The sequence below is a fragment of the Crocuta crocuta genome, unplaced genomic scaffold, assembly GCF_008692635.1.
Source record: "Crocuta crocuta isolate KB4526 unplaced genomic scaffold, BGI_CrCroc_1.0 scaffold113, whole genome shotgun sequence".
NCBI lineage: Eukaryota > Metazoa > Chordata > Mammalia > Carnivora > Hyaenidae > Crocuta > Crocuta crocuta.
In genome coordinates this window covers 6,061,232-6,086,559 of record NW_027530368.1, presented here as the reverse complement: position 1 = coordinate 6,086,559, position 25,328 = coordinate 6,061,232, and the positions used below count along the sequence as shown (strand labels likewise).

General features: G+C 36.5%; 1 protein-coding gene across 4 annotated transcripts in view; it reads left to right on the top strand.

Moving 5' to 3' along the window:
- Positions 1-20,712, top strand: part of APLF (aprataxin and PNKP like factor) — an 81,901-nt gene extending 61,189 nt beyond the window's left edge. For 2 of the 4 annotated variants that reach the window (XM_077766382.1, XM_077766383.1), the window contains 2 exons: positions 10,771-10,817; positions 20,204-20,712. In XM_077766382.1, coding sequence (XP_077622508.1) covers positions 10,771-10,817; positions 20,204-20,406 — 250 coding nt within the window. In that variant the 3' untranslated portion in view covers positions 20,407-20,712. The remainder of the gene's footprint in view (positions 1-10,770; positions 10,818-20,203) is intronic. The other 2 variants (XM_077766384.1, XM_077766385.1) reach the window with 1 other exon arrangement.
- The last annotated feature ends 4,616 nt before the right edge of the window (positions 20,713-25,328 follow it).

The window sequence follows — 25,328 nt, the reverse complement described above, 5'->3', positions numbered from 1 at the left end:
ATTTTTTTTTAAATGTTTTTATTTATTTCTAGGAGAGAGAGAGAGAGAGAGAGAGACAGCGTGAGCAGGGGAGGGTCAGAGAGAGGGAGACACAGACTCTGAAACAGGCTCCAGGCTCTGAGCTGGCAGTCAGCACAGAGCCCGACGCGGGGCTCGAACCCACGAACCGTGAGATCATGACCCAAGCGAAAGTCGGACGCTCAACCGACTAAGCCACCCAGGCGCCCCCAAATGTGCCTATTCTTGAGAAGAATGAACATAAAATACAAAACTTCCTAAAAATAATCAAATGTCAAATACTGTCAAAAATGGTGTCAAAAATTGCTGCCTCCATCTCATTAGTCTCTTAAAAAGAAGTGAGAGGAGTGAATAGTCAAGAGAAAATGCCAGTGATCCACATATGCTAATAGAAACTTTCAGATCTATGTCTAAATATATTTATATATACACAGAGTTCATTTTTTTCATCTGTTGAACTGCTTGGTGTCTTGGTTCAACTTGGAGACAAAAATCTGAAGAAATTTTTTCCCTTGTTAATTTTAATTACAGTTCAGAGAGACTCTTGGAGAATGTTAGATATGATTGCTTACTCTGACTACTATTTTACAAATAAGGGAATGGGAAATTAGAAAGGTTAAGTGAGTTGCCTAAGACTCCAAAGTCAGTGAGATCAAAACCCAGTCTTTTCTCTCCTCGAGTCCAGCATTTCTCTTGGCTTGGCCTGACTCCACCATTGTTATTCTTAGCTTTCTAAAGTATTAACAGGTGTTTTTTTTCTTTTTTTTTTTTTAAGTAGGCTGCACACCCAGCATGGTGCTTAAACTGAGATCAAGACCTGAGCTGAGATCAAGAGTCAAATGCTTAACCAACTGAGCCACCCAGGTGCCCCAGTAGTGGTTATTTTTTATTCAAATGGCAAAGTATCATTATGGAGTTAGAAAAAAGACTCTAGATAAGGTACTTTGATTGAAGAAATTGTAACTTTTTCAGATCAATGAAAATTTTTTGGATCACACCTAGTTACTGAAGCATGATATATATTTATATACTTTTTCTGGTCACATTATTACTATTAGTTAGGCAAAAAACATCATCTAGTAGATATGTCACTTATCATAATATAATATCACTTTAGTTTTAGCAGTTTACTCTTTAACAATCTTGATTTGTGAGAGTATATTATTGTTAAGCCATATACCATTTAGTGCTGTTAAAAATGATTAAAGAAGACAGGTAATATGAACAAATCTTATTTAACATTTCATGAAGCAGATGGTCTCCATTCAGAGAACTGCAAAATGGGTTGCAAGGTGGGAAGCTTTTAGAGGATAAAGAATAAAGAACAAGGAAGAGAAAAATAGAAAATATCTGATTGGCTAGGGCCACATAGTCAACCTTATTTGAGATAAGAAGAAACAAGGAAGTAAGTATGGAGCCCAGAGGTGGTATGGCATTTGGGATTGGCAGACTGGATATATTGTGTTTCTGGTCAAACAGAGCATTTATAGGGACACGAACATTATCTAAGTGTTGGTTTGCTGATGTGATACCTCAGGCAGGAGTGGCACCATCTCAGGGCTCCTTACTTTTACAGTGCTAGAATAGAAGCCTACTGTATCAGAATGATAAAATGTTCTAATTTAGTTTGCTTGAAAGCAAGTTTTATGTAAATGCATGCTAGATTTTTTCCTAGAGCCATAGAAGAAAAATGTTGATGTCTCACAGATCATAAAATAACCCACAAAAATTAGCCAGAAATTATTATATTTAGAAAATTATTAGATATGTGAATGTATATATATATATATATATATATATACATATTCTGAAAGTAGAGATGTGATAAGCCTACATTTGGAAGGAAGATGAAATTTATGAGCTGAAATATCTTTGCTTTTTAATCTTTGAAAATTTGCCTTCACAAAACAGGATAAGAATTATCCTAAAGTAAAAACAATTAGTCTCTCATGTGAAATACTAGGTTGATTTTTTTCTTTTCTTTTATTAAGAAATATTTTTTTAATGTTTATTTATTTTGAGGGAGAGAGAGAGACAGGGTGTGAGCAGGGGAGGGTCAGAGAGAGAGGGAGACACAGAAAGCTCCAGGCTCTGAGCTGTCAGCACAGAACCTGAGGCGGGGCTCAAACTTATGAACCACGAGATCATGACCTGACAAAGTCAGACACTCAGCTGACTCAGGCACCTCTTTATTTTCTTTTTGCTTTCTAGTTTTATCTTCTAATTCCTTGAATGTGTGCAAGTCAGTTTCTCTTTTTGATATATTCAACTGTGTACAATACACTAAATAGTCTTATAATACTATGTCAGCTACCTAAAGTTATATGGTATTGTATTGTATTTCTAAGTATTGTTGTCTGCTGCCAAAATTTTTATCATGAGAAGGCAAATATGAAAACACCAAAATGTACGTATATGGGTATATTTCATTTTCAGCCATTCTATCAAAACAGAAAAACCAATGCGAATCACATATTATATGCATAGTTCAGTAAAAATAAAGATTCCTAAAGCCTATATAAGAGGTTATGTTAAAAAAAAAGATTCGGGGATGCCTGGGTGGGTCAGTTAAGCATCCACCTTTTGATTTGGTCTCAAGTCATGATCTCATGGTTTCTGAGTTCGAGCGCCACATCAGGCTCTACATAGTACAGAACCTGCTTGGGATTCTCTCTCCCTCTCTCTCTGCCCCTTCTCTGCTCATGTGCCTTCTCTCTCTCTCAAAATAAATACAGTTTAGCAAATAATTTTAAAAGATTTAATTATTAAATTTTACTCTTCTCTGGACAACAGGCATTACTAAAATTTTCTTAGACATTTGACTTTTTTAAACCTCACAAAAAGAAATAGTTGATGTTATTTTAAGTATCTTGCCCATTTAATCTGATTTATTCCTTTTGAGCCGTTTACTATGGTCTGTCAGAAGACTTGCTCAGTTTAATGTATTTGATTAGCTTAACGTACTTGTCTGAATTAGAACATTAGATACGTAATATCTAATATAACCTAGTGATTGCTGCACCTGCCTCTGAGTCATTCCTTTCCTCTGGTATGTAATAGGATTTTATGCAGTACGCTATTCCTGTTCTCGTTTGTTAAATTAAGCACTAACCTCAGCGCGCACACGCGCGCACACACGCACACACACACGCACACTAAAATGAATAGAGTCCATCTTCAGCCAATTTAGTGCAAAAATGTAAAGTCAAACACACACATTTACAAAACTTAAGGCAGGTATGTATTATGCAAATGAAAATGTGCCTTGATGTTGGAAGCTAATGACCTACTTCTAGTTTTTTAAATTATCATACCTTCTAAGAGGGATTACATAAGGAAGTGTATTAGTTATCAACAATAAGTGCTCTCATTGTAATGGATCTACATGATCTGTATAATTGAAAGAACACGGTGTTTTGCAACAAGCATAATTCATTTTTTAAAAAGTATATTTGATAGTAAATTCATTATCTTTTGTTATTTGGTGATCCAGATTTATAGGTATGATCTAAAATTTTGTGCTATTTCCTATTTTTGAAAAGTGTTCCAAGTTATTGCAATATTATCTTAATTGATCATATATGCAGATGTATGCTTCAAGCCAGGAGATACTGATTTTGGGGAGTCACTTCATAAAAATTAGGAAGGTGTGTTTACTGTAAATCCATTACTTTATTTGAGGCAAAATGAATAGGTTTTAATAGGGAAAAACTACTCAGTTGTCTGGCAGTTGAGATTCCCAGAATCAATCATGTGAGACCCATCAATCATTTTTCGTTAAGAATAGCGTCTTAATCCATTTTTATAGGATCTGCACACAGAAGGAGTAACCTGTCATTGTTTGCCATGCTTGCAGTTCTTTAATCATGTGTAAGAATATAATCTTAGAAGAAAATATCTTAGACTAAATATACCCACTTAGCTGTGCAGTGTTACATAAGACGTGGCTATACTTTTTTTTAAACTTCATTTAGAAGTAGCAGTGACCACATCAGTTATACTTTTGTAGCCTTGAAAAAGTGTACTGGAATGTCTTCTGTGGTTTTGTTTTTGTTGGTCCTTTATTTGAATATGCATCTCTTTTAATAATAAGAAATTTGATTATTTTTGTTCTGTTTAGTGTTAATTGCACATAGATAAGAATTTCAGAGTTCTTTTGGCACAGATAGTAAATTGTAATGATAGTCAATTAAAAAATTGGCTACTTTCTATTATCTTATGATGATTTACTCTTTTATTATTTCATAAAGACCGTATTTGTTAACTCTTTTTTTCTCCTAAATTTTGAGACTTAGATATTTGGTAACATAGGGTTCATGTTTTTGTTTTTTTTTAAATAGTTTATTGGCAAGTTGGTTTCCATATAACACTCAGTGCTCATCCCCACAAGTGGCCTCCTCCATGCCCATCACCCCCCTTTCACTCCCCCCCCCACCCATCAGTCCTCAGTTTGTTCTCAGCATTCAAGAGTCTCTCATTGTCTGCCTCTCTCCCTCTCCTCCCCTATTTCCCCCTTTCTTCTCCCCCATGGTCCTCTGTTCAGTTCCTCCTAATCCTCCTATACGTGCAAACATATGGTAGCTGTCCTTCTCTGCCTGACTTATTTCGCTCAGTATAACACCCTCAAGGTCCATCCATGTTCTACACATGGCCAGATTTCATTCTTTCTCATTGCCATGTAATATTCCATTGTATAGATAAACCACATCTTGATCCATTCGTCCGTTGGTGGACACTTAGGCTCTTTCCATGATTTGGCTATTGTTGAGAGTGCTGCTATGAACATTGGGGTACATGTGCCCCTGTGCATCAGCACTCCTGTATCCCTTGGGTAAATTCCTAGCAGTGCTATTGCTGGGTCATAGGGGAGTTCTATTGTTAATTTTTTGAGGAACCTCCACACTGTTTTCCAGAGGGGCTGCAATAGGGTTCATGTTTCTGCTTTAGGTTTTAGAATCGATGATGACTTTCAAAAATCCAAGATAAATTATTTAGGAGTGAAAACAAAAATAATAATATGATCACTTATTTATTGAGCAAATATTGAGCATCCAGTGTCCTAGTCACTATTGTAGAAGCTGATGTAAAATAGTACTTCAGGTTCATTTAAAACTTTGAGTAAGTTTTGGTATTAAGTTATCAAATCTTTGGAGGTAAACAAAAATAAACAGTATTATTCTGTTCTTGTTACCGTTGCCTAGTTAGTCTTTAGGTATTTCATTACTGTGGAGAGATAATGGGTTTTTAAGTCAGCAGACTTAGGTTATAGATGGTTATACTAACTCTGTGGCAATACTTTGTGTGTCATTTGATTTTTCTGGGCTTCAACTCCTCATGAAAACATGGAAAACACAGAGGTTGGATCATTTGTGTTCTGGGGTCCTGCACTCAGTAGTGGGGATATCCAGAGCAGAGAGCAGTTTATTCATATTCATAAAGCCAGACCAGTTATATTCCCGGCTGCTCTTCCTTAGCCTTCTTCGCTGTCTCTTCTTTTCCCTACTTGTAATTATCACAGAGCCACAGGGCTCAGTTCTCTGATTGCAGCCCTTCTGTATTCTGTTCTTACTCCCAAGAAGATCTAATTCAGTTTAATGGCTCCAGACTCATACAGTTGGTAGTTCAAACTTATTACATCTGAAACAGAACTCTTGATTTTTATCATTAGAAAACAACTCTTTCCTAAGTGTTCTCCACCTGTATAAATGACTTTATCATTCACATAGTGTTTAGGTCCCAAGCCTAAAAGCAGCCTTGCTTCTTCTCTTTTCTTCACATGCCTCATTCAACCCATCAGTGGTTCTTGCCATTTTAACCTTGAAAACATATTAGGACTCTGATCATTTCTTACTTCTCCTGCCTCTACTATTTGAATCATAACCACCACCATCTTTTACCTGAACTACTGCAATAGCTTCTTAACAGATATCGCTGTTTCTCCTCCTGGCCTCCCAGGAGTAATTCTCTAAGATTAAGTCCTGTCGTGTTTTCTTAATCAAAGTCTCCCAGTACTTTCCCACAAAACTTTTGGATGTAAATCTTTTATGAATGAACTCTAAATATTTCCATTCATTATTAGAAAAAAATCCTGAGTGAAATTTGACATTATCCTTGAAAGTTATTTCAGATGCTTATATGCCCCCATAGAGCTGCACAGAATTGCCACTTAGCCTCAACCCAGGGTTGTATGAAAAAGACATTCTGCCTTGTTATGAAATGACTGATTTTTGAAAATGAGATATGCATATGTGAATGTTAGAAAATATTCTATAAATATATGAAGTATGGGGACAATATTCAGTCATAATAATATGTATTACTGAAAGCCAAATCAGGTATCTAAAAGTAAAGTTAATTTCTATTTCTTTTTTAATTTTTAAAAAATGTTTATTTTTGGGAGAGAGAGAGGGAGAGGATGAGTGGGGAAGGGGCAGAGGGAGGGAGACAGAGGATCCAAAGCAGTCTTTGCACTGACAGCAGTGAGCCCAGTGTGGGGCTTGAGCTCACAAACTGAGATCAAAAGTCAGATGCTCAACCGACTAGTGCCCCTTTAATTTCTATTTTTATAAAAATAGCTGACACCTGAAATAGGTAATAGCCTACAAGTGTTTATACATATTACTTCATTTAACCCTTGGAACAACCCCCTGTGAGGTAAGCAGTACTATCCCTGCTTTACAGATGAGTAAATGATGACGGTGTATAGGACTTGTCCTGAATCACACAACCAGTAAAAGGCATAGTTCAAATTCACAATCAGCTCTTTTGATCCTGAAACTTGAGCCCCTTCCACAGCAATGCCAGTGATCCAAAGTTTAACAAGCCAAGTGAGAACCGATCCAAGACACAGCGGCATCCATCTCTTAAGCATTTGTCATTTGTGAAGGACTCTGTGTTCTTGTGTTCCTTTCACAATTGACTAGAACTAATTGTCTTATGATGCTGAGCAGTCAGTATCTCAGGAAACTGATTGCAGTGAAGTCTGCTTAATATGATTGTTACATTTTCATTGTTTCCTGGGGAAGTAATATGAATGGTTAATGGCAGGAAATTCTAACATATTTTAGGCTTAGGTTTGTATAAAAAGGTTCAGTGAGTACTCTGATGATTAACTTTGTAAGTGTGAATGGAAACCAGTTTCAGCACTTGACACTGTTTCCAACCTAATAGAGTAGGCATTCTCTGGCATCTTTCCCGTAGAAAAACTGCCTTTCAAAGGACATATCTGAAAACATCAGGATCCACCGATTAGGATTTACTAAAAAAAAAAAATGAAGTATTGACATGAACTCAAAAAACTTATCATCAGTCTAGAAATTGCTAGAAACTGCTTTCTTTATTCCATTAAACTTTTATTTGTATTGGAAATGATTCTTTCAAGTTCTTTTCAACAATTGTCTTGAAATTTTTTAAAAGTTTATTTTGAGAGAGAGAGACACAGAAAGAGAGCAAGCACGTGTGTGCATGTGCTTGAGCAGGGGAGGGGCAGAGAGAGAGGGAGAGAGAGAGAGAATCCCAAGGAGGCTGTGCACCTTTAGGTTAGGGAAGAGCCTGAGTGAGGCTCAAACCCACAAACAGTGAGATCATAACCACAGCCAAAATTAGGAGTCGGACCCTCAACTGACTGGGCCACCCTGGTACTCCTCAACAATTATCTTCTTAAGAAATAATAGTAAAGGTAGCAAAAACAAGTTTCTTTTTTTCTTATTAAATAGAAAAATATAAAATATTCCATCATTTTGGAAACTCATGTAAAAGCTTAATTAAAAACTTTTTTCAAGGGAAAAAGTTGATTATATTCTAATAGATAAATTTGTTACTATTACAGTTGAATGCTACCTTGCTATAAAAGATATTAAAAGGTATAAGAAAAACTCCATGGCTTCCAGTGGCTGATTTGATGGATGATAGAGGTAAAACACACACATACACACACACACACACACACACACACACACATTTGTGTTGAAAATTTAGATGACAACATAAGAAATTAGGCAGTGAGTACCAAATGGTAGATATAGATAATATATTCTAGGTCTATGTCCCTGTGATTATTGGCATTGCCTTCTTGAAGGAGGTATGATTTGAACTTAGGCAATGTTTAGTTAGAACATTCTTGGCAAAAAGGCTGGGAACAAGTACCTATCAATGGCAAAGAATTAAAAACTACTCTTCCAGAGTAGAAATGAAGGAAGGATTGGGCTGCAGATAAAGGTTGAGACTGGGATCATGGGCACCTTGAAGAAGAAGATAAGCTAAGAGTTTAACATTCAGAATACTTATTTTTTTTTTAACATTTAAATTGTTACATAAGCAAAACATGTCTAAAATTTGTTTTTATTTTGAGTGTGCTTTTGCATGTGATATACTATCTTTACTTTTTCGGCTCATTTTTCTCCTAAAGTGTGTCAATGCTGAGAGCTATATTTATCATCAACAAAGAAAATATACTTGGAAATATCCCATATTTCCAAGTATATATCCCAAAGTTCCTAAACAGGAAACTTTTGAACTTATCACAGAAAATAGTTTTTCTTTGTTTTCAAGATAGAGTTTGGCCTCTGAATGTGGAAGAGTACCCTTCCATTGCAGTCTTATATGCTTGTTTTAAAATAGCAAGTTCTACAAGAGGGTGGAAACTATTATCACAGCCTCAAAGAAACATTTCTCTCTCTAAGGCAGATGAAAATCTGTCCATGGAGCTGAAAATCTTTGTTTTCTGAGTAAAAAATTTCATAATGCATTTTTCTGCTCTAACTTTTTTTTTTTTAGAAATCTTTCATTCTGAAACAGTTTGGCTATGTTAAGTTAGATTATGTAGGTGGGATATGTGAGTGCAATTATGGATGTGTTTCAGGATAATAAAGAAGAGGGGGCACCTGGGTGGTTCAGGGGATTGAGTGTCCAACTCTTGATTTTGGCTCCGGTCATGATCTCATGGTATATGGGATTGAGCCCTGCGTTTGTCTCTGTGCTGATGACGCAGAGCCTGCTTGGGATTCTCTTTCTCTCCGTCTCTCTGCCCCTCCTCTGCTTATGCTTGTATGCGCGCGCTCTCTCTCTCTCTCTCTCTCAAAATAAACTTTTAAAAATTAAAAAAAAAGAAAAATTTTAAATCTCAAAAGGTTGTAAATGGTAATAATAATAACAACAAAGGGGCATCTGTGTAGAATGTTAACATTTGATGAATCTTGATGAATATGGAATTTCAGTGTACTAATCTTGCTAATTTTGGGTATGTTTGATATTTTTTTCCAAAACAAAAAGGTACCAGTGTGTTTAATTTTACCACACACACACACAGATTTTTTAAAAGGTTACCAAAAATAATCGCAAATGACCAACAGTCTTTTTCTAGATTATTGATGAAGAATAATTTTGATATTAATGTCCCTCATGTTTCTGTTCTTCCTCCCCTGACTTGTCCAGCATTAATTGAATTTTAATTAAGGCTAAATTAAACAAGTCAGTAAGGAAAGGTCTTCCCGTAAATTATCACTGCAGCTTTGTTCATTTGCACTTTCTTCACCACATTTAAATTGTCCAGTTTATTTCTCTCAACTTTGAAGTTTCTTTTCCATTAAAAGGTCAGATTTGGGTTAATTATCCCAAATACACAATCTTTTGTAGAATCTTTTTTCTACTTTTCAAAACTGTTGAGTTATGACCCTAATTAACTGTGTGGTTGTAATCTTAATTTGTATTGAATGCTCATATGGTAGGAAAAGCTATCTTAAAAAAGAAGAGATCTTAGCAATAAGAAATGTCACCAACGCTTGACACAGAAATTGACATGCAATTAGCACCCCATGACTATTTCTTGAACCAGTGATGGATGTGTCAATGGCTAACATTAATTACTTACAATTTATCATGTCCTTAGACTAAGGACTTACTCTGTGTTCTTCATGAATCCTCACAACAGCTGTTGTCAGTGTCCCCCAGCTCTCCTGTATCAGCCCCCAGAGAGAGGGCCTACTCATCAAGTAGATCATGATCGACTGGTTACTGCTTTGGATTTTGTGCTGCCTGGGCAGTTAATTAGCTAAATGCTATTTTATTAGCACTTAGTTAATAAAATAATAGAAGAGATCATAAGTACATATAATAAAAATAGATGTCCAAGCAGTAGTTTCCGTTTGACTTTGGAGTATGTCATATGAATTTCTCAGTGCAAATTAACTTTTCTGTTTCCTCATAACAACTGGCAATCTTTAGAGACATGACTTAAATGCGTTTGTCTTTGGATTCAAGAAGAGCCTTAAAAGTATCCTCTTAGACATTACACACACACAGACACACACATATTTGATACTTTGTGTTCTATGTTTTATATACTACTTTACATTATATTTTTATATATGTGGTATATGGCATTGACATTTTAGAAATACAATATTGTATTTTGGGGATATGATACATTCTCTTTTGTCTTACATTGTTTTTCTCTTGTAAGTCTTGAGGGAAAATTTTTGGTTCACCAGGATATCTTTGCATCTAGAAATATGCCCAGCATGTAGTAGGCACTTCATAAATGTTGTAATTAAAAAGCAAATGCTTCATACAGCATGGTAAGTATAGTTAATAACAACAACAAAAAAGCAAATGCTTTTCAATAAGACACTTATTGGGATCTAATTTTACTTGTAGGTTAGTGAGAGTTTGAGTTTAATTTAAATAGTCTTACAAATTTTTAGCGATTGGAAAAATAGATCTTATTTTTGCCTTCTTTATTTTTTTATATTTTAGGAAGAATCCGCAGCACAAGATAGCATATAGACATAGTACACTTCCAGGTAAGTAATTTTACCTCAGGAAACTCAGAATGAAACTGTCAAATGATTCTCATGTTAAACCTAGATGTAGTTTCCAGTTATGTGATTTTTTAAATCTCTGCCTCCATGAATTTGCTGATTTTAATGATTTTTCTTAGATGAAAAAAGTGGTAATTTTTTTATATAGCAGAGGTTTTCTACACATACACAACAATGTATATATATCCTTGTATCTGTTAGGATTCTTTAGTTTGCCAGTACCTGAAAACATAATCTCAAACTAGCCTAAAAGGTAATGAGAACTTACTGACTTCTTTAAGTGAAAAATCCAGAAGAAGAGATGGATTTAGATAAGATTACTGCTTTGACTCATTAGTAATGTCAACAGTGTCACCAATGACCCAATATCCTTTCATCATTCTGTCCTGAGAGGGGTCATTATTATCCTAAGACTGGCTCCTGTCCCCACGAAGGAACTATGTGCATCCTTATTCAGCACACATGTAAGTAGAGAGAGAGGATGAATAACTTTAGCTCACCGTTCCTATGAAAAATCAGAAAATCCACTTTTTTTACTGGTTAGATCACATTCTTATTCTTGGACCAATCACTGTGACCACTGATTAGTTTGTACCACCCCTGGAACCAAGGTAGGGTCCCTTTCTTCAGAACCACAGGGATCCCCAACAGAAAGGAAAGTTTTGGAAGAAGGAGAGGGAGGACAGATACCAGAGAAGCAACGATCAAATGTCCTTCAGTCCTAGGTACGGCAGTTCTGTTTTACCTTTTCTTTCCCCTGCTTCCAAACTCTAATTTTTTACCTTTAACAAATTCTGGTTCTTCATATCATTTATATAATGCAGAGGCCAATTCAGCACACAGCATTTCTGCCCACAGAGTGAGGGAATAAAATGCATAATATGCAGTCTGTGACCCCATGCACTTGTGTGTGCGTAAACACAATCACCTTGTAACCAAGTGATAAAAATAATTTCACCATAAGAGAATTCCATTTGAAATTTCTCTTTGAGATACACTTTCATGCTTTACTACTCCAGACACAAATGAGTCATTTTATCTGAGCTAATAGGGTATATTATATGTTATACTTTTTTTTACTGGGGTTCTATCTAATGATATAGCATGTATGATGGTTAAATGAACTTTCCTTCCAGGACTCATGTAATATATATCAATTTGAGCTATACTTTATTGACAGAGTTTAACACTGTCCCGTGAAAAGGCATTTGATACATCTATATCTATAGAAATAGGAACCATTTTCCTAAAAACTATTAATATGCATGAGATAGCATAGTTAAAATATCTGAATTTTCTTTGAAAAGTCTCTTTGAATTATCATTAGAGAATCTTCTGAAAGAAGGCATATTTTTGCAACAACTGTAAGAAAAACTTCTCATTGGAAAGACAGTTTTTAAAGTATAGATATTTTTATTTTTAATCTACTTTCAAGGGTTGTTATGTGGCAATACAGTCAGAACATTCTTCCAACTCTAAAACTTATAAATTAAGTTGTCTGGAGTATTTCAAATATTAAATTGAATGTTGAGGGGTCCTCATTGTATTTCTTAATTTAGCGATATCTAACACTGAATTCTAACATCCTTGTTTTTCTCATCTCCCAAATCCTTAAAGTTTAACATCACCCAAGTTCCTAATCTCATTTGTATACTGATTTATTATATACTTATTTATTCATTTATTATATCTTCCAAGTGAGCAGAGTTACAGAGATCCGTGAAAATCAGCTATGGGTCTATATTCTTGTGGCAAGATGGTCTAAAATCTCCAAGGAAGGGGCAGGAGAACTTTCTGCTTGGACTTATCAGGGCAGACCTTGATGTGGGTATTGAAGTTGGTCTTGGTCAGATTTAAATCATCTTTGTCTCTTAACTTTGTGGTTGGTAGGTATAGGATATCCCAGACAAAGTAAATAATATATAATCAAGGACATCAAGGTAGAAAATATAAGTTGTGTGTGGAGTTAGCAAGTGGATCAGTTTAACTAATATCGAGAGTCTCTGTAGTGACTGTGGATGATACTAAAAATATGTATTGAGGCAGATTATAGAAGGTCTTGAAAACTAGAACAAAGATGTGGGTACATTGGCGAATAATGGCAAGGCAGTATTTTATCCAAATCAAGCTGCTGACATCAGTCTGAATTAGAGTGGGAGAAGTCTTCTGGGTGTTAATTAGGCAGTTGAACAAAGGGCCAGAACTAGAGTGGCCACCATGAGAATGGAAAGATAGGATTGGATACAAGGGAGATTTTGAAGGAAAGATCAGATCTGCCAACTAATTGGTTATGGTGAGGGGGCTGGGATGACGTAATGGAAATAATGATGACTCAGAATTATGATACAGTTTATCAGGAGCCTGGGGATGATATTTACATATCATAGAGATCAGGAGGAAGAACCAGGTAGTTTTTTTTGTTTTTCTGTTTTGTTTTGCTTTTGTTTTTGTTTTTTGAGAGAGAAAGAAAGGGAGAGGCAGAAGGAGAGAGAAAGAGAACATCAAGCAGGTTCCATGCCTAGCGTGGAGCCTGACCTCACAGGATCGTGACCTGAGCCAAAATCAAGAGTCAGACACTTAACCCACTGAGCCACCTAGGCGCCCCCTCTCCTTTTTTAAAAATTCAAGCATGTTGAATTTGGGTTGGGGGTATCATAATTATACAATAAGACAATAGAATTTAATATAGTACCAATATTAAAATAACTGCATTGAACTCTTACTGTTTGACTTCTAATTTGTAGCACTTCTAAACACTTCTGTCTAAGGAGTTCTTCCACACATGCAACAATTTATGTAGTGATTTTGTTTTCTGTAAGTTTGGTGCTGTCATGTGTTAAACTTATTACATATCTAATTGGTTTAAATTTTCACCAACTTTCCACACTTTAAAATTTTAGAGTTCTGTGGTTTTGGCACAAGGTATTGAATGCAAGAGTAATCAGTGCCAGGAAAATTTTATTCTATACTTTTGTAGCTAACTTACCTGTTGAGAGCATTTAAAAGAAATTATCATCAGCATTTTATCATCTGATTATTGAAGTCATTCTGGCTTTTATCATTATGTGATATGCATTAGTCTAGGCTGTTGGTACCATTGATGGCTGAAAATTTAGAATGTTCTACTGATAGCTATTTTAATATTTCTCTAGTTCTGCCCTTGTATGCACACATTTACTTATATATGCTTTTTCCCCCAGAAGTAGAACCCAAAAGCTCTAAAAGCTATTATGAAAATTAATGGAACTTAAATGAGATTATATAAACTGCTGCTTAATGTGGCAAAAGCTGAGAGATTTGGGGAAAGGAAAAAGGCTAGTGCAGTGGTATTTTAAAAAAGAAGTAAATTTCATGTATAATAAAGTATATCAGAATGGGAAAGAAAGGAAAATAAAATCTGAAGAATTATTGACATTAAGCTCTAAATCTGCTGTGAGACATCTGTCATCTTAGATCCTAACACCCAAAATCTGTCTGCAAAAATCAGCAATTTGGAACAATCTTGTCTTTCTTTAAAACCAGCATTTCTTCCAGCATGTGTTTGTCACTGTACTCTTCACTAGCTCTTCATACTTATGTTCTTGGGGTAAGAGTTGACAGGGAAATTTTAAACTGTAAAGGAAAGATTAGATACAAATTTAGGAATTGCCATTCTGATATCATACATTCCTCTTCATAAGTAGAAAAGTCAGAAATTACTACAGCCTAATCCCAAATAGCTAATACTATGTTGTTTTAAACATGTTAAGAGTTTGTTTCTTCGCTAAAGGTGGTTATTTTCCATCATGGAAGTTCGATGTTACCCATCAATTTTTCAAAATAAGTGGCAGCCTATTTCTCTTGTACTGCTTTGTGCAGTCAAGCTGTCAGTCCATTCCTACATTTCATATTCACTGATCTGTAGAGAAAATGAAGATTCCTACTTTGGCCTTAAAATGAGAACTTCAGAGTCAGAAAGGATTTTTGGAGTAATTTAATCAACATCCTTTGACTCATAGATAAAAACATAAATTCAATTAAGACATTAAGTTAAGTGACTTGTTCATTTTTTATGGGCTTGTTGATGACCCAGATCTTTGAACTTTTCTACCCTCCAGTCTGTTCTCTTCCTCTTACCATGCTGCTTTTTAAAGAGACTTTTTGTTGGATGAGGGGGATAGATTATCACATAAAAACAGAAATAAGTAGCAGCAAGAAGCTTCTAAGTGAAAGTATAGAAAAAAATGACTTCTGAGTTTGCCTTGATTTGGAAGAAACAACCTCACTCCTTTTTTTTTTTTTTAATTGTTTTAATGTTTGTTTATTTTTGAGAGAAAGAGAGTGTGAGTGGGGGAGGGACAGAGAGAGCCAGAGACACAGAATCTGAAGCCGGCCCCAGGCTCTGAGCTGTCAGCAACAGAGCCTGACGCGGGGCTTGAACTCACAAGCCATGAGATCATAACCTGAGCCGAAGTCAGATGCTTAACTGCCTGAGCCACCCAGGTGTTCAGAACCATGCTTCCTGAGATTATTTCCATGATTCAGGAAATCCTATAATAATTCAGATCAATAGGTGTGCTGATTCAGAGCATTTTCCAAATAAGTAAAGTTTCACCATCTGCATGTCCCAGTTACACCAAACAGCAGAAACTGTAATTTTTCTAAAATCACCTTCAGCAAATAAAAAAAAAAAAAAAAAAAAAGGTGGGGCGCCTGGGTGGCTCAGTCAGTTAAGGGTTTGATTTGGCTCAGGTCATGATCTCACAGTCTGTGGATTCGAGTCCCGCATCAGGCTTTGTGCTGACAGCTCAGAGCCTGGAGCCTGCTTCAGATTCTGTGTTTCCCTCTCTATCTGCCCCTCCCCCGCTTATACTTTGTCTCTCTCAAAAATAAATAAACATTAAAAAGTTTTTAAAAAAGGTAAATGCACATCTAGATGGCATTTACATTTTAGAATATTTATTTATTTTTGAGATGTTTATTTATTCTGAGAGAAAGGGAGAGAGAGCATGTGCGTGAGCAGAGGAGGCTAGGGCAGAGAGAGGGGAGAGATGGAGAACCCTAAGTGGGCTTCAAGCTGTCAGTATGGAGCCCAATGCAGGGCTCTGTCTCACAGACCATGAGATCATGACCTGAGCTGAAACTGAGTCAGACGCTTAACCAACTGAGCCACCCAGGTGCCCCTACACTATGGAATATTTTAAAGTCACTCATTGTATTTGCTAAAGAGGGTCCATTATAATTGATTGCCGAAAGATAATCACATGTCAGAGTTTAAAACCCTATTAAGAGGTGTGGACATGACACTGCTCACAAAGGACACAGAGCTGAATTCTAGAGCTGACTTTGCTTTTGTCATGAGTTTGACTCTTCAGGTGCTTTTACTTAAAGCACAAAATACCTGTCCATGTAAAGTAAAATGGATGAAATTTGACTACTTGGAGTTCTGTTATGGATTTTTTTTTTCACAGATTCTGAACCTCCAATTAAAAGAATATGAGTGTAATGCTTATGTAAATAACAATTTGATATAAACAATTTTTTGAGGAAACAAATAATATGGCCTATTGCTCAAGAAATGAGCCTGCCCAGTAAGTTGCTAAAGATTTCAATTTTTCATTGAGGCTTAAATGCCCCTTCAGTTAGCAGGATTTAAATAAAAGCCTTCATTGTGATTCATTATATTGACAGGTTAGGGCTTAAAAGTGTAGATTATAATAAGTGTTTCTGTAAAACTAAGGGTATTCAGCAGTTGATTTGCAAATTGTTCATTTGGTCATTCATATATTAAACAAATATACATATTAAGTGTCTTCTATATGTTAGGTAGGCACTGTTGTTAGAGTCGAGGATACAATAGAGGCAAAGCTTTGCTCTTATAGAATTTTACAAAGGGCAGTGTGCATATAAACAACTATATGATGTCACATAGTGATAACTGCTAAGAAAATGTTATGTAAGAGGACAGAATGACAAAGGTGTGTGTGGTGGGAGGCAGGTGCCATTTCAGGTAGGATGGTAAACAGACCCTGAAAATTTGACATTAGAGCAAGAGACTCAGAGGAGAGAGTAAGAGGTAATTATCTGAGAGAAGAGTATTCCAGGCAAGGGGAAGAGGACTCCAGAAGCTCTGGCGATGATCCTGCTTGTACTATTCAAGGAGCAGTAGAGAAAGGGTAGAACTGAAACAAAGTAAGTGAAGAATGGCAGATGGTATCAGAAAAGCTAGCTGTGGGCCAGTTGTGTAGGGTCTAAGAGGCCAGGACCTGTAAGTAAGGACTTCAGTTTTAATTCAGAGTGAGATAGAAAGCTATTGGAACATTTTCTGGCTCATCTGTGGAGAATAGACAAGAGTGGAAGCCAGAAACCAGTTAGGTGAACATTGGAACTGGTTGAAAACAGTAGATAATGGTATGGGGACCAGAGTATGGAAGAGATGCAGTGAGAAGTAGCAGATAGATTTTGATGGCAGAGCCAATAGGATATCTTGACATATTGGATGTTGGGTTTTCAGTGGGGGATATTCAAGGATGACTCCAAGAGTTCTCGGAAGGTTGGAGAAGTCATATACTCATGACTGATAAGAGAATGACAGGATTTGGGTGAAGTACCTCAAGAGTTGTGTTCTGAGAATATTACGTTTGGGATGCCTGTTAGTTATGTAAGTAGAGAGAGTATATAGGCAGTGAGATAAAAGAATCTGGAATTCAGGTGGTGGTCAGGGCTTAGGGTATACATTTGGGAATTTAGGATATAAGACTGGAGTATGTTAGAAAAGAGGTCCCAGCGAGAAACTTGAACACTCTAAAATTTAGAGGTTGGGAAAATGCAGAAGGTCCGCCTTAGAAGAACAGCCAGTAAAGCAGGGGGAGAACCTGAGGTTGTTTCAGCTTTATGTATGTTTTTCTTGTAAATCTGCAGGGTAATTTCTGAATCTAAAAGGAAATGCTTTACCGAGATGTCACTGGTGATGTATATGAGATACTTCCAAAGCAGAATGGCCAAGAAGAGATACTGATGTTCTTTCCTCCTCCCTCTTTTCTTCATCTGCAAACTGCCCTCTAAATGCTTTTGTAAATGTTTTCTATCATAAAAGTTATATGGGAAGTTGAGATTAGCTAGACATAAAACATCCCCTCAGGATACTTACAGGAGATAAGAAATGTATACAAATAAATACAGTGCTAGATTTCCCTTAAGGGACTGGTGTGCTTCTTATGCTAATAAGCACAGTGCAAATCATTATGTAGCCTTTGTAGCCTTGGCTACCAAGAAACTTGGGGAAAAACCTAATGCTCAATTTATAATAATTATGTTTAAAATGAAGATTGACATGTTTACATTCTGGTTTTTACGTTCTTAGTTTCTACTTTCATTTGTATTTTTTATGACTTTATTAATATAAGCTGGCTCAAATCCTCTCTGGAAATGAATAGCGATACTAAGAAAAATATGAATGTCCAGCCTATGGCAGTTAAGAAGACAGATAAATTACCTTGCTTTTTTGTGGGTTTTTTTTGTCATCATTCTCATTTTTTTCCTCATCCAGTATCTTGAGTTTCATGTAAGTTACATCTGTCTATTACATGTGAACATTTTAGGAAGAGGTGAAGTAAAGCATATACAGAAGTACAAACAAAACTATTTTTAACTCATACATTTGGTGGTGTTCATCACAGGGATTGTCTTCTGCCATTCAGAGATTTCCAGATAGAATCTTCCTACTTGTTTCTTAAATGGTCCATATCATCTTAGAGTCTCTCACTGCTTATCTTAAAATAAGCCTGTTGCTTGCAATGGAAAGAAAATAAAAGAGTGGGATGAGGGAAGAAATGGATTTGGAGACAGAAGAATTCTAGTATTATAATCCTAGTATTATTGTTTAGAAACCTATACATTCTAATGGCTGTTACCATAGTCATCGTGATATTTTCAGTAATCCCAGTAACTGAAACATGAACCAGAAGATCTATAAAACTAAATTTTCCAAAATGAATAGACTCATATTTTCTCATTTCATCACAAACCTGGTATGTTAATAAGACTGTGCCAGGTTTACTGTGATAATAGCCCCCAAGTTTCAGTGCCTCACAACAATAAATAGGTGTCTTTCTCCATGTTACAGCTGTGTGTTAGCTGTGGCCTTGTCCCATGTATAGTCTCATCCTGGAAACCGAGCTAAAGGATCTGGGACATGAAGGAGTCTGTGGCAGAGGGAAAATGATAGCAGCAGAACTACAAAAAGGCTCTTAAAGCTTCTCCTTGGAAGTGGCACACACCATTTCCACCCACTTTTCTTTGGCCATATCTGATGTCAGTAGGGTGGTTAAATATAATCATGTGACAGAGAGGGACAGTAAATAACTGGGACAAAAATACATTCTACCACCCCGGAGGGTAGCATAGCGTGAATATGATTATGATATTATTTATTTATTTATATATTTAATTTATTTTGAGAGAGAGAGATCAGGGGAAAGGCAGAGAGAGAGATAGAGAGAATCCCAACCAAGCAGGCTTGTGCTGTCAGCATGAAGCCTGGTGTGAGGTTTGAACTCAGGAACAGTAAGATCATGACCTGAGCCGAAATAGAGTCAGATGCCTAACCCACTGAGCCACCCAAGCACCCTTGATTATATTATTAAGGAACCATTATTAGGAATCTCACAGGACATTTAAAAAAAATTTTTTTTTACAAATAGTTTATTGTCAAGTTCGTTTCCATATAACACCTAATGCTCATCCCAAGTGCCCCCCTCCGTGCCCATCCCCCCCCCACATCCATCAGTCCTCAGTTTTTGTCAGCATTCAAGAGTCTCTCATGGTTTGCCTCTCCCCCTTTCCCCCACCATTTCCCCCCTTCTTCTCCCCCATGGTCCTCTGTTAAGTTCCTCCTAATCCTCCTGTTCGTGCAAACATATATTAGGACATTTAAATTTTTTTTTTTAATTATTTTAAATGTTTAGTTTTGGAAGAGACTGAGCACAAGTGAGGAAGGGGCAGAGAGAGATGGAGACATAGAATCTGAAGCAGTCTTCAGGCTCTGATCTGTCAGCACAGAGCCCAAGGTGGGGCTTGAACCCACAAACTGTGAGATCATGACCTGAGCCGAAGTCAGATGCTCAACTGACTGATCCTCCCAGGGGCCTTAACAGGACATTTTAATTTCAAGATCCTCTTGGTAGAAGACTTAGAATTAAACAAATGTTGTTTTAAAAAGTTAGAATTCTAACAAAGAATAATTTTAGCCCCCTTTCTAGAAATTTGTGGTGGTTAGCGATATCTTAAGTAAAAATTCTTGTCAGAGAAAGACATTTTACAGTTAGGTATCTAACTAAATTGTCGTGGTGATTGATCTGTTGTGTACCGATTTTTTCTTTTTTTTTCAGTGAGAAGCATCTCAGATGAAGACAGTGATAATGTTGGGCAATCCAATGAGTGTGACCTCAATGACAGTTTTCCAGATGATGAGGAAGAATATGAGCCAACAGATGAAGATTCTGACTGGGAACCAGAACAGGAAGACCAAGAGAAGGAAGACATGGAAGAGCTTCTGAAAGAAGCAAAGAAATTTATAAAAAGGAAAAAGTAGCTTTTTTCTGCACTAATATATGGCTCATATTCTTTCTGGAAAAAACTCAGGAACTAAGGAGTCACTTGAGCGATAATTGTTTTCCTTCTTTTTATAGTTATGACTTTACTATTGACTCTTTGCAAATGAAACATTGATATGTCAACCTTCAGTGTAGTGGCTGGAATCTGTTTTGTTGCCTTGCTTCTTCTATCCTATTTAAAGCATCTGGCAATAGGAAGCAGAGAGTTAAAGGGAAATAATTGATACTTTTTCATTTACTTTGTGTGTTGGTAATAAAAAGTAAAAGCCATAGGTTGCACAAAACTTTGGCCTTGTTTCTTTTTTCCAAAGATTCTATCTTTATAGAATACTAGGCAAGCACAACTAGGAAAATTACATCCTGGGTGGGAAAGCATGCCTCTCTTATTGCTATTGCAGTAATTCTTCAAGCAGAACCAGGCTTTACAAAGTAACAGCCAACATATACTGGCTATTATTTTTCTAAGTACCTTGGATATGAGCTTTACAATTTCATTTACTACTTTTGTGCTTTGAAACTTGGGGAAATTAGTACCAAATGGATACTGAAAATAGATTCAACTAGGCTATCAAAATGTTCACCATGCAGGGAGTGTTATTTTGTCCCCCAAATCTGTAATTTACTATATGTCTGAATTTGAAAGTAGAAAAACCCAAAGCATTTGACAGGTTTTTTTTTTTTTTTTCTCAAAACTGAAGTCCTGCCTGATTATTTTAACTCTCAATGTTCTGTCTTTACATTAAAAGATATAGAAATGATTTTTAACCATAACATTGGTTCTTTTGTCCTCAGATGAAGGCAGCCAGTTGTCTGCCAGTGTTCAAGATTCTGGCCTTTTATTTCAAGAAGAAACCCCTTATTCTCCAGTTTTATGAAGTATATATCTCTGTTCTCAAACAACTTTAAGCCCTGTAGTACTCTTCATTAGGTGAGTTAGAATTTTTTAAAATACAGTTTAGAATCTTTAATAGCGGTTGGGTATATGAACACAACAGTAGGCATAGTATTGAAATCATAAATCACTAAACCAAAAGTATCCTTGTTAAATATTAATATTTTCTATTCTAAAAGAACCTAGAAATTTATATCTTAAAAAAGCAAGACAGATTTATAATTGTTTTCTTAGTGTTTTTGAATATCTTTCCAAGTTAATTATGTAATATTAAAATTAGCTTAAACTGGCCAGGACAAGATAAATGCTTATTTAGACTATTATTACCTATTATTCTGACTTTGCCTTTGTTATTTAATAACTCATTTTCCCCTTCTAATGACCCTTTAGTCCTGGGGGCTTGACAAATCTGTGAAAAAAACCTTTTGACTTATTCTCATCCCTGGACTTAATCCTTAAAGTGTTTTTAATCCACTCATAGATAAATCCCAAAGGAACTGAGAATGTGTTCCCATAAAACCTTATACACAATGTCCATAGAGGCATTATTTATAATGGTCAGAAAGTGGAAACACCTAAATGCTCATCAGCTGATGAATGGTTGAACAAAATGTGGCATATCTCTACAGTGGAATGTTTTTTGGCTATGAAAAGAACTGAAGGATTGATACATGTTTGAAAATGTGCTAAATGAAAGAAGCCAGACACAAAAGGCCACATAATCTATGAACTTGTTTGTATGAAATACCCCAAACAGGTAAATCCATAGAAAGTAGATGAGTAAGGTTATCGGGGGCTGGAGAAGGTGGGGACAGGGGGTGACTGCTAATGGGTACAGGATCTCTTTATGATTGTTAAAATTGTTCTAAAATTAGTGGTAATGGTTGCACAACTCTGTAAATATACTAAAACCCACCAAATTGTACACTTTCAAAAGTGGATTTTATGGTATGGGGTATTTTAATAAAGCTGCTATAAAAAGAGAATGTAAGAAGTAACACTAATCTTTCAGAAAGAAGAAAGCATTTAATGTCAGAATATGTTCTTGGCAATAGTGTGGTAGCTCATGGTAGCTGTTTTTTAAGGACAATTTGATGTGGCTTACTTACTCATCCTGAAGACACTATTGAGTAATGCATATATGCATAACTCAGTTGACTAGAGTGTAGTGTAAATTTGACACTCGCAATTGGATTATATTTAAATCCGTGATTTACAAAATAGAGGGAAGACTGATGACATTAGTGTGTCAATGGGCTCAGGGGCAAGAGCAATGCTAACAAAAACTTGGTTCTTTAAAAATAATTGCTGTCTCAGAGCGCCTGGGTGGCTCAGTTGGTTAAGTGTCTGACTTCGGCTCAGGTCATGATCTCATGGTTTGTGAGTTTGAACCCCATGTTAGGCTCTGTGCTGACAGCTTGGAGCCTGGAGCCTGCTTCAATTCTGTGTCTCCCTTTCTTTCCACCCCTCCCCCGCTTGTGCAGGTTCATAGAATTTAAACCTGCACAGTATACATACATATACTTCCTCACATTATACATTTCTCACCAACATGCTTAATGTGCAAATGTTTTCTTGTTGATTTCTGGGTGGTGTTTCTGGGACCTTGGGAAGCTGAGACATGAAGACCTTTCAGTGACCCCTGGACACTGATTCTGTTTTTGCCCCAGATAGACGATGGCCTTGTTGATACTATTGGTTTCTTGAACTAGAAGATTTTTGTGGTTGTAAGCATTCATTACATGTAGTGAGAGCAAATGGATTGTGAGCATAATTTTCCAGAATGATGACATAAAGCTGAGAATAAATGGACAGTGACTTTCTTCCAATCGATGTGTGCAGACTTCAGTGTCACCAAAACATCCCATGGTGGGAGGAAATGCACACTGACATCCTGCATCCAACCCTGCTCTGTGGGACCACATTGTTCCTATTAAGTTCTCTTTCTTGAGTAGGAATCTCTAATCATGTGTGTGTGTGTGTGTGCGCGTGCGCGCGTGTGCGCACACGTGCATGTATGTGTGCTTTCCTTCTGCCATTCTGCAAACCATACTTACAAAGTTCCTCTACAATAGATACTGAAAGAAAATGGATAAAGTTTACTTACTGCTGACATTATTACTGGCTATCCTAATATAATGTACATAATAAACTTTATTATCATAAAGAACAACAGTTGTGCTCTGTTGGGCCCACCACCCTGTCCTAGGTGTTGGTGATTCAAAGAAGAACATAGAATCCCTGTTTCAATGTGCTTACGATATATTTGGGAAGATAGGATACACTCATTCAGTAATGATGACTACTGAATCCCATGGATGTTACAAGGGAGAAAAAGACATGGGGTCTACAGTCACAGAGCTTACAAAGGCAGTGAGATGATTACCCAAATAACAATGGATAGAATGGGACTAGTGAGAGAAGGGAATGCTGGATTATAATTTAATATCCTGTCTTGGTGCATATTGAAGTACAATCTCAGTCTTGAGGAAAAGCCTTTGTATGATGGAGTTGCCAGCTGAGTTGGTAGATTTTTTCAGGGGAAACAATTTTTACTTGAAAGAAAAGCAAATACGCTGCGGTTATTCAAACTTGAGTATTTGGCAGACATTTCCTCAAAAATGTTTCCTGTTCTTCGAGGAAAACAACCAACAGTATTTGTTATAATTGTAAAATTTGAGCTTTCAAGCAAAAATTGGAAATTTGGAAAATTGTATTTGTCATTGTGAGCTTGATAGCTTCCCAAAGCTTTAAAAACTGATATTGTTAGTAATATAATATGAGGAAATGTGTCAACATTTGGAAGAGCTGCAGAAGTGAGCAAGCCAATATTTTCCAAATGGTCAGTGTGTGTTACAAAATCAGGCCTGGGTAAAATCCATTCAGAGTGTAAGATAGACCAGTGGAACTTCATGTAACAGAGTCTGTACAGTTTATTAATTTAGTTTCAGATTAAATATTGAAACTAACCTTTCAGAAGCTACCATTTTTCTAATTTTTGTGACATATCAAAAATGATAACCACACTTATCTGAAAAACCCATTAAAATACTCCTTCCTTTTCCAAATACATATCTGTATAAGACCTACTTTTCTCCATATACTTTTTTTAATGTTTTCATTTCTTTCTGAGAGAGAGAGAGATACAGCGTGAGCAGGGGAGGGTCAGAGAGAGAGGGAGACACAGAATCTGAAGCAGGCTCCAGGATCTGAGCTGTCAGCACAGAGCCTGACGTGGGGCTCGAACCCACAAACTGTGAGATCATGACCTGAGCCGAAGTTGGACGCCTAATCGACTGAGCCACCCAGGCGACCCCTCCATATACTTTAAGCAAAACAGCATAGGAGAGTAGACATGTGAACCCAGCTGTATGCTATTAAGCTAGGCATTAGATTTACAAAAATGTAAAGCACTGGCTCTCATCTCACTAAATTAAAAAAACAAACCTAATTGTTTTTCATAGAATACATTTGTATTAATGTGTAATAGGTTTGTTATTTTCAAATGAAGTAGAAATGTTTTTAATTTCTCAATTACAATTTCCAAAATGACATATAGCTATTGGTATGACCCTCATAAACAAAAGCTCTTTGGGGTCCTTAATAATCTTTATGAGTAAAAGAACTCCTAAGACTCAAAATTTTGAGAGCCACTTAATTATAACCTAACCATTCACAGTTAGGTTAGTTACGGTGGGATAACCCTAAAATCTCTGTGATTTAACAGAAGGCACATTTTCTTATGCCCAGATTTCCTGTGTTGGGTGACTCTCCAGGGCACTGACTTCCATGTGGCAGCTTGGCAGCCCAGGCTTCCAGAGCCCCATCATCTTGTAGTTGTACCGTCTTGAACCTGAAACCATGGCTACAAGGGGAATAGAGGAAGTCGGGGCTTGTGCCCTGCTAATCAGATACTGCAGGCTGGGAGTGAAGTCATTCCTCCTGCTCATAGACCGTTGGCCAGATGTACTCACGTGGCCCACTGAAAAGGGTGCCCAGAAAAGATGA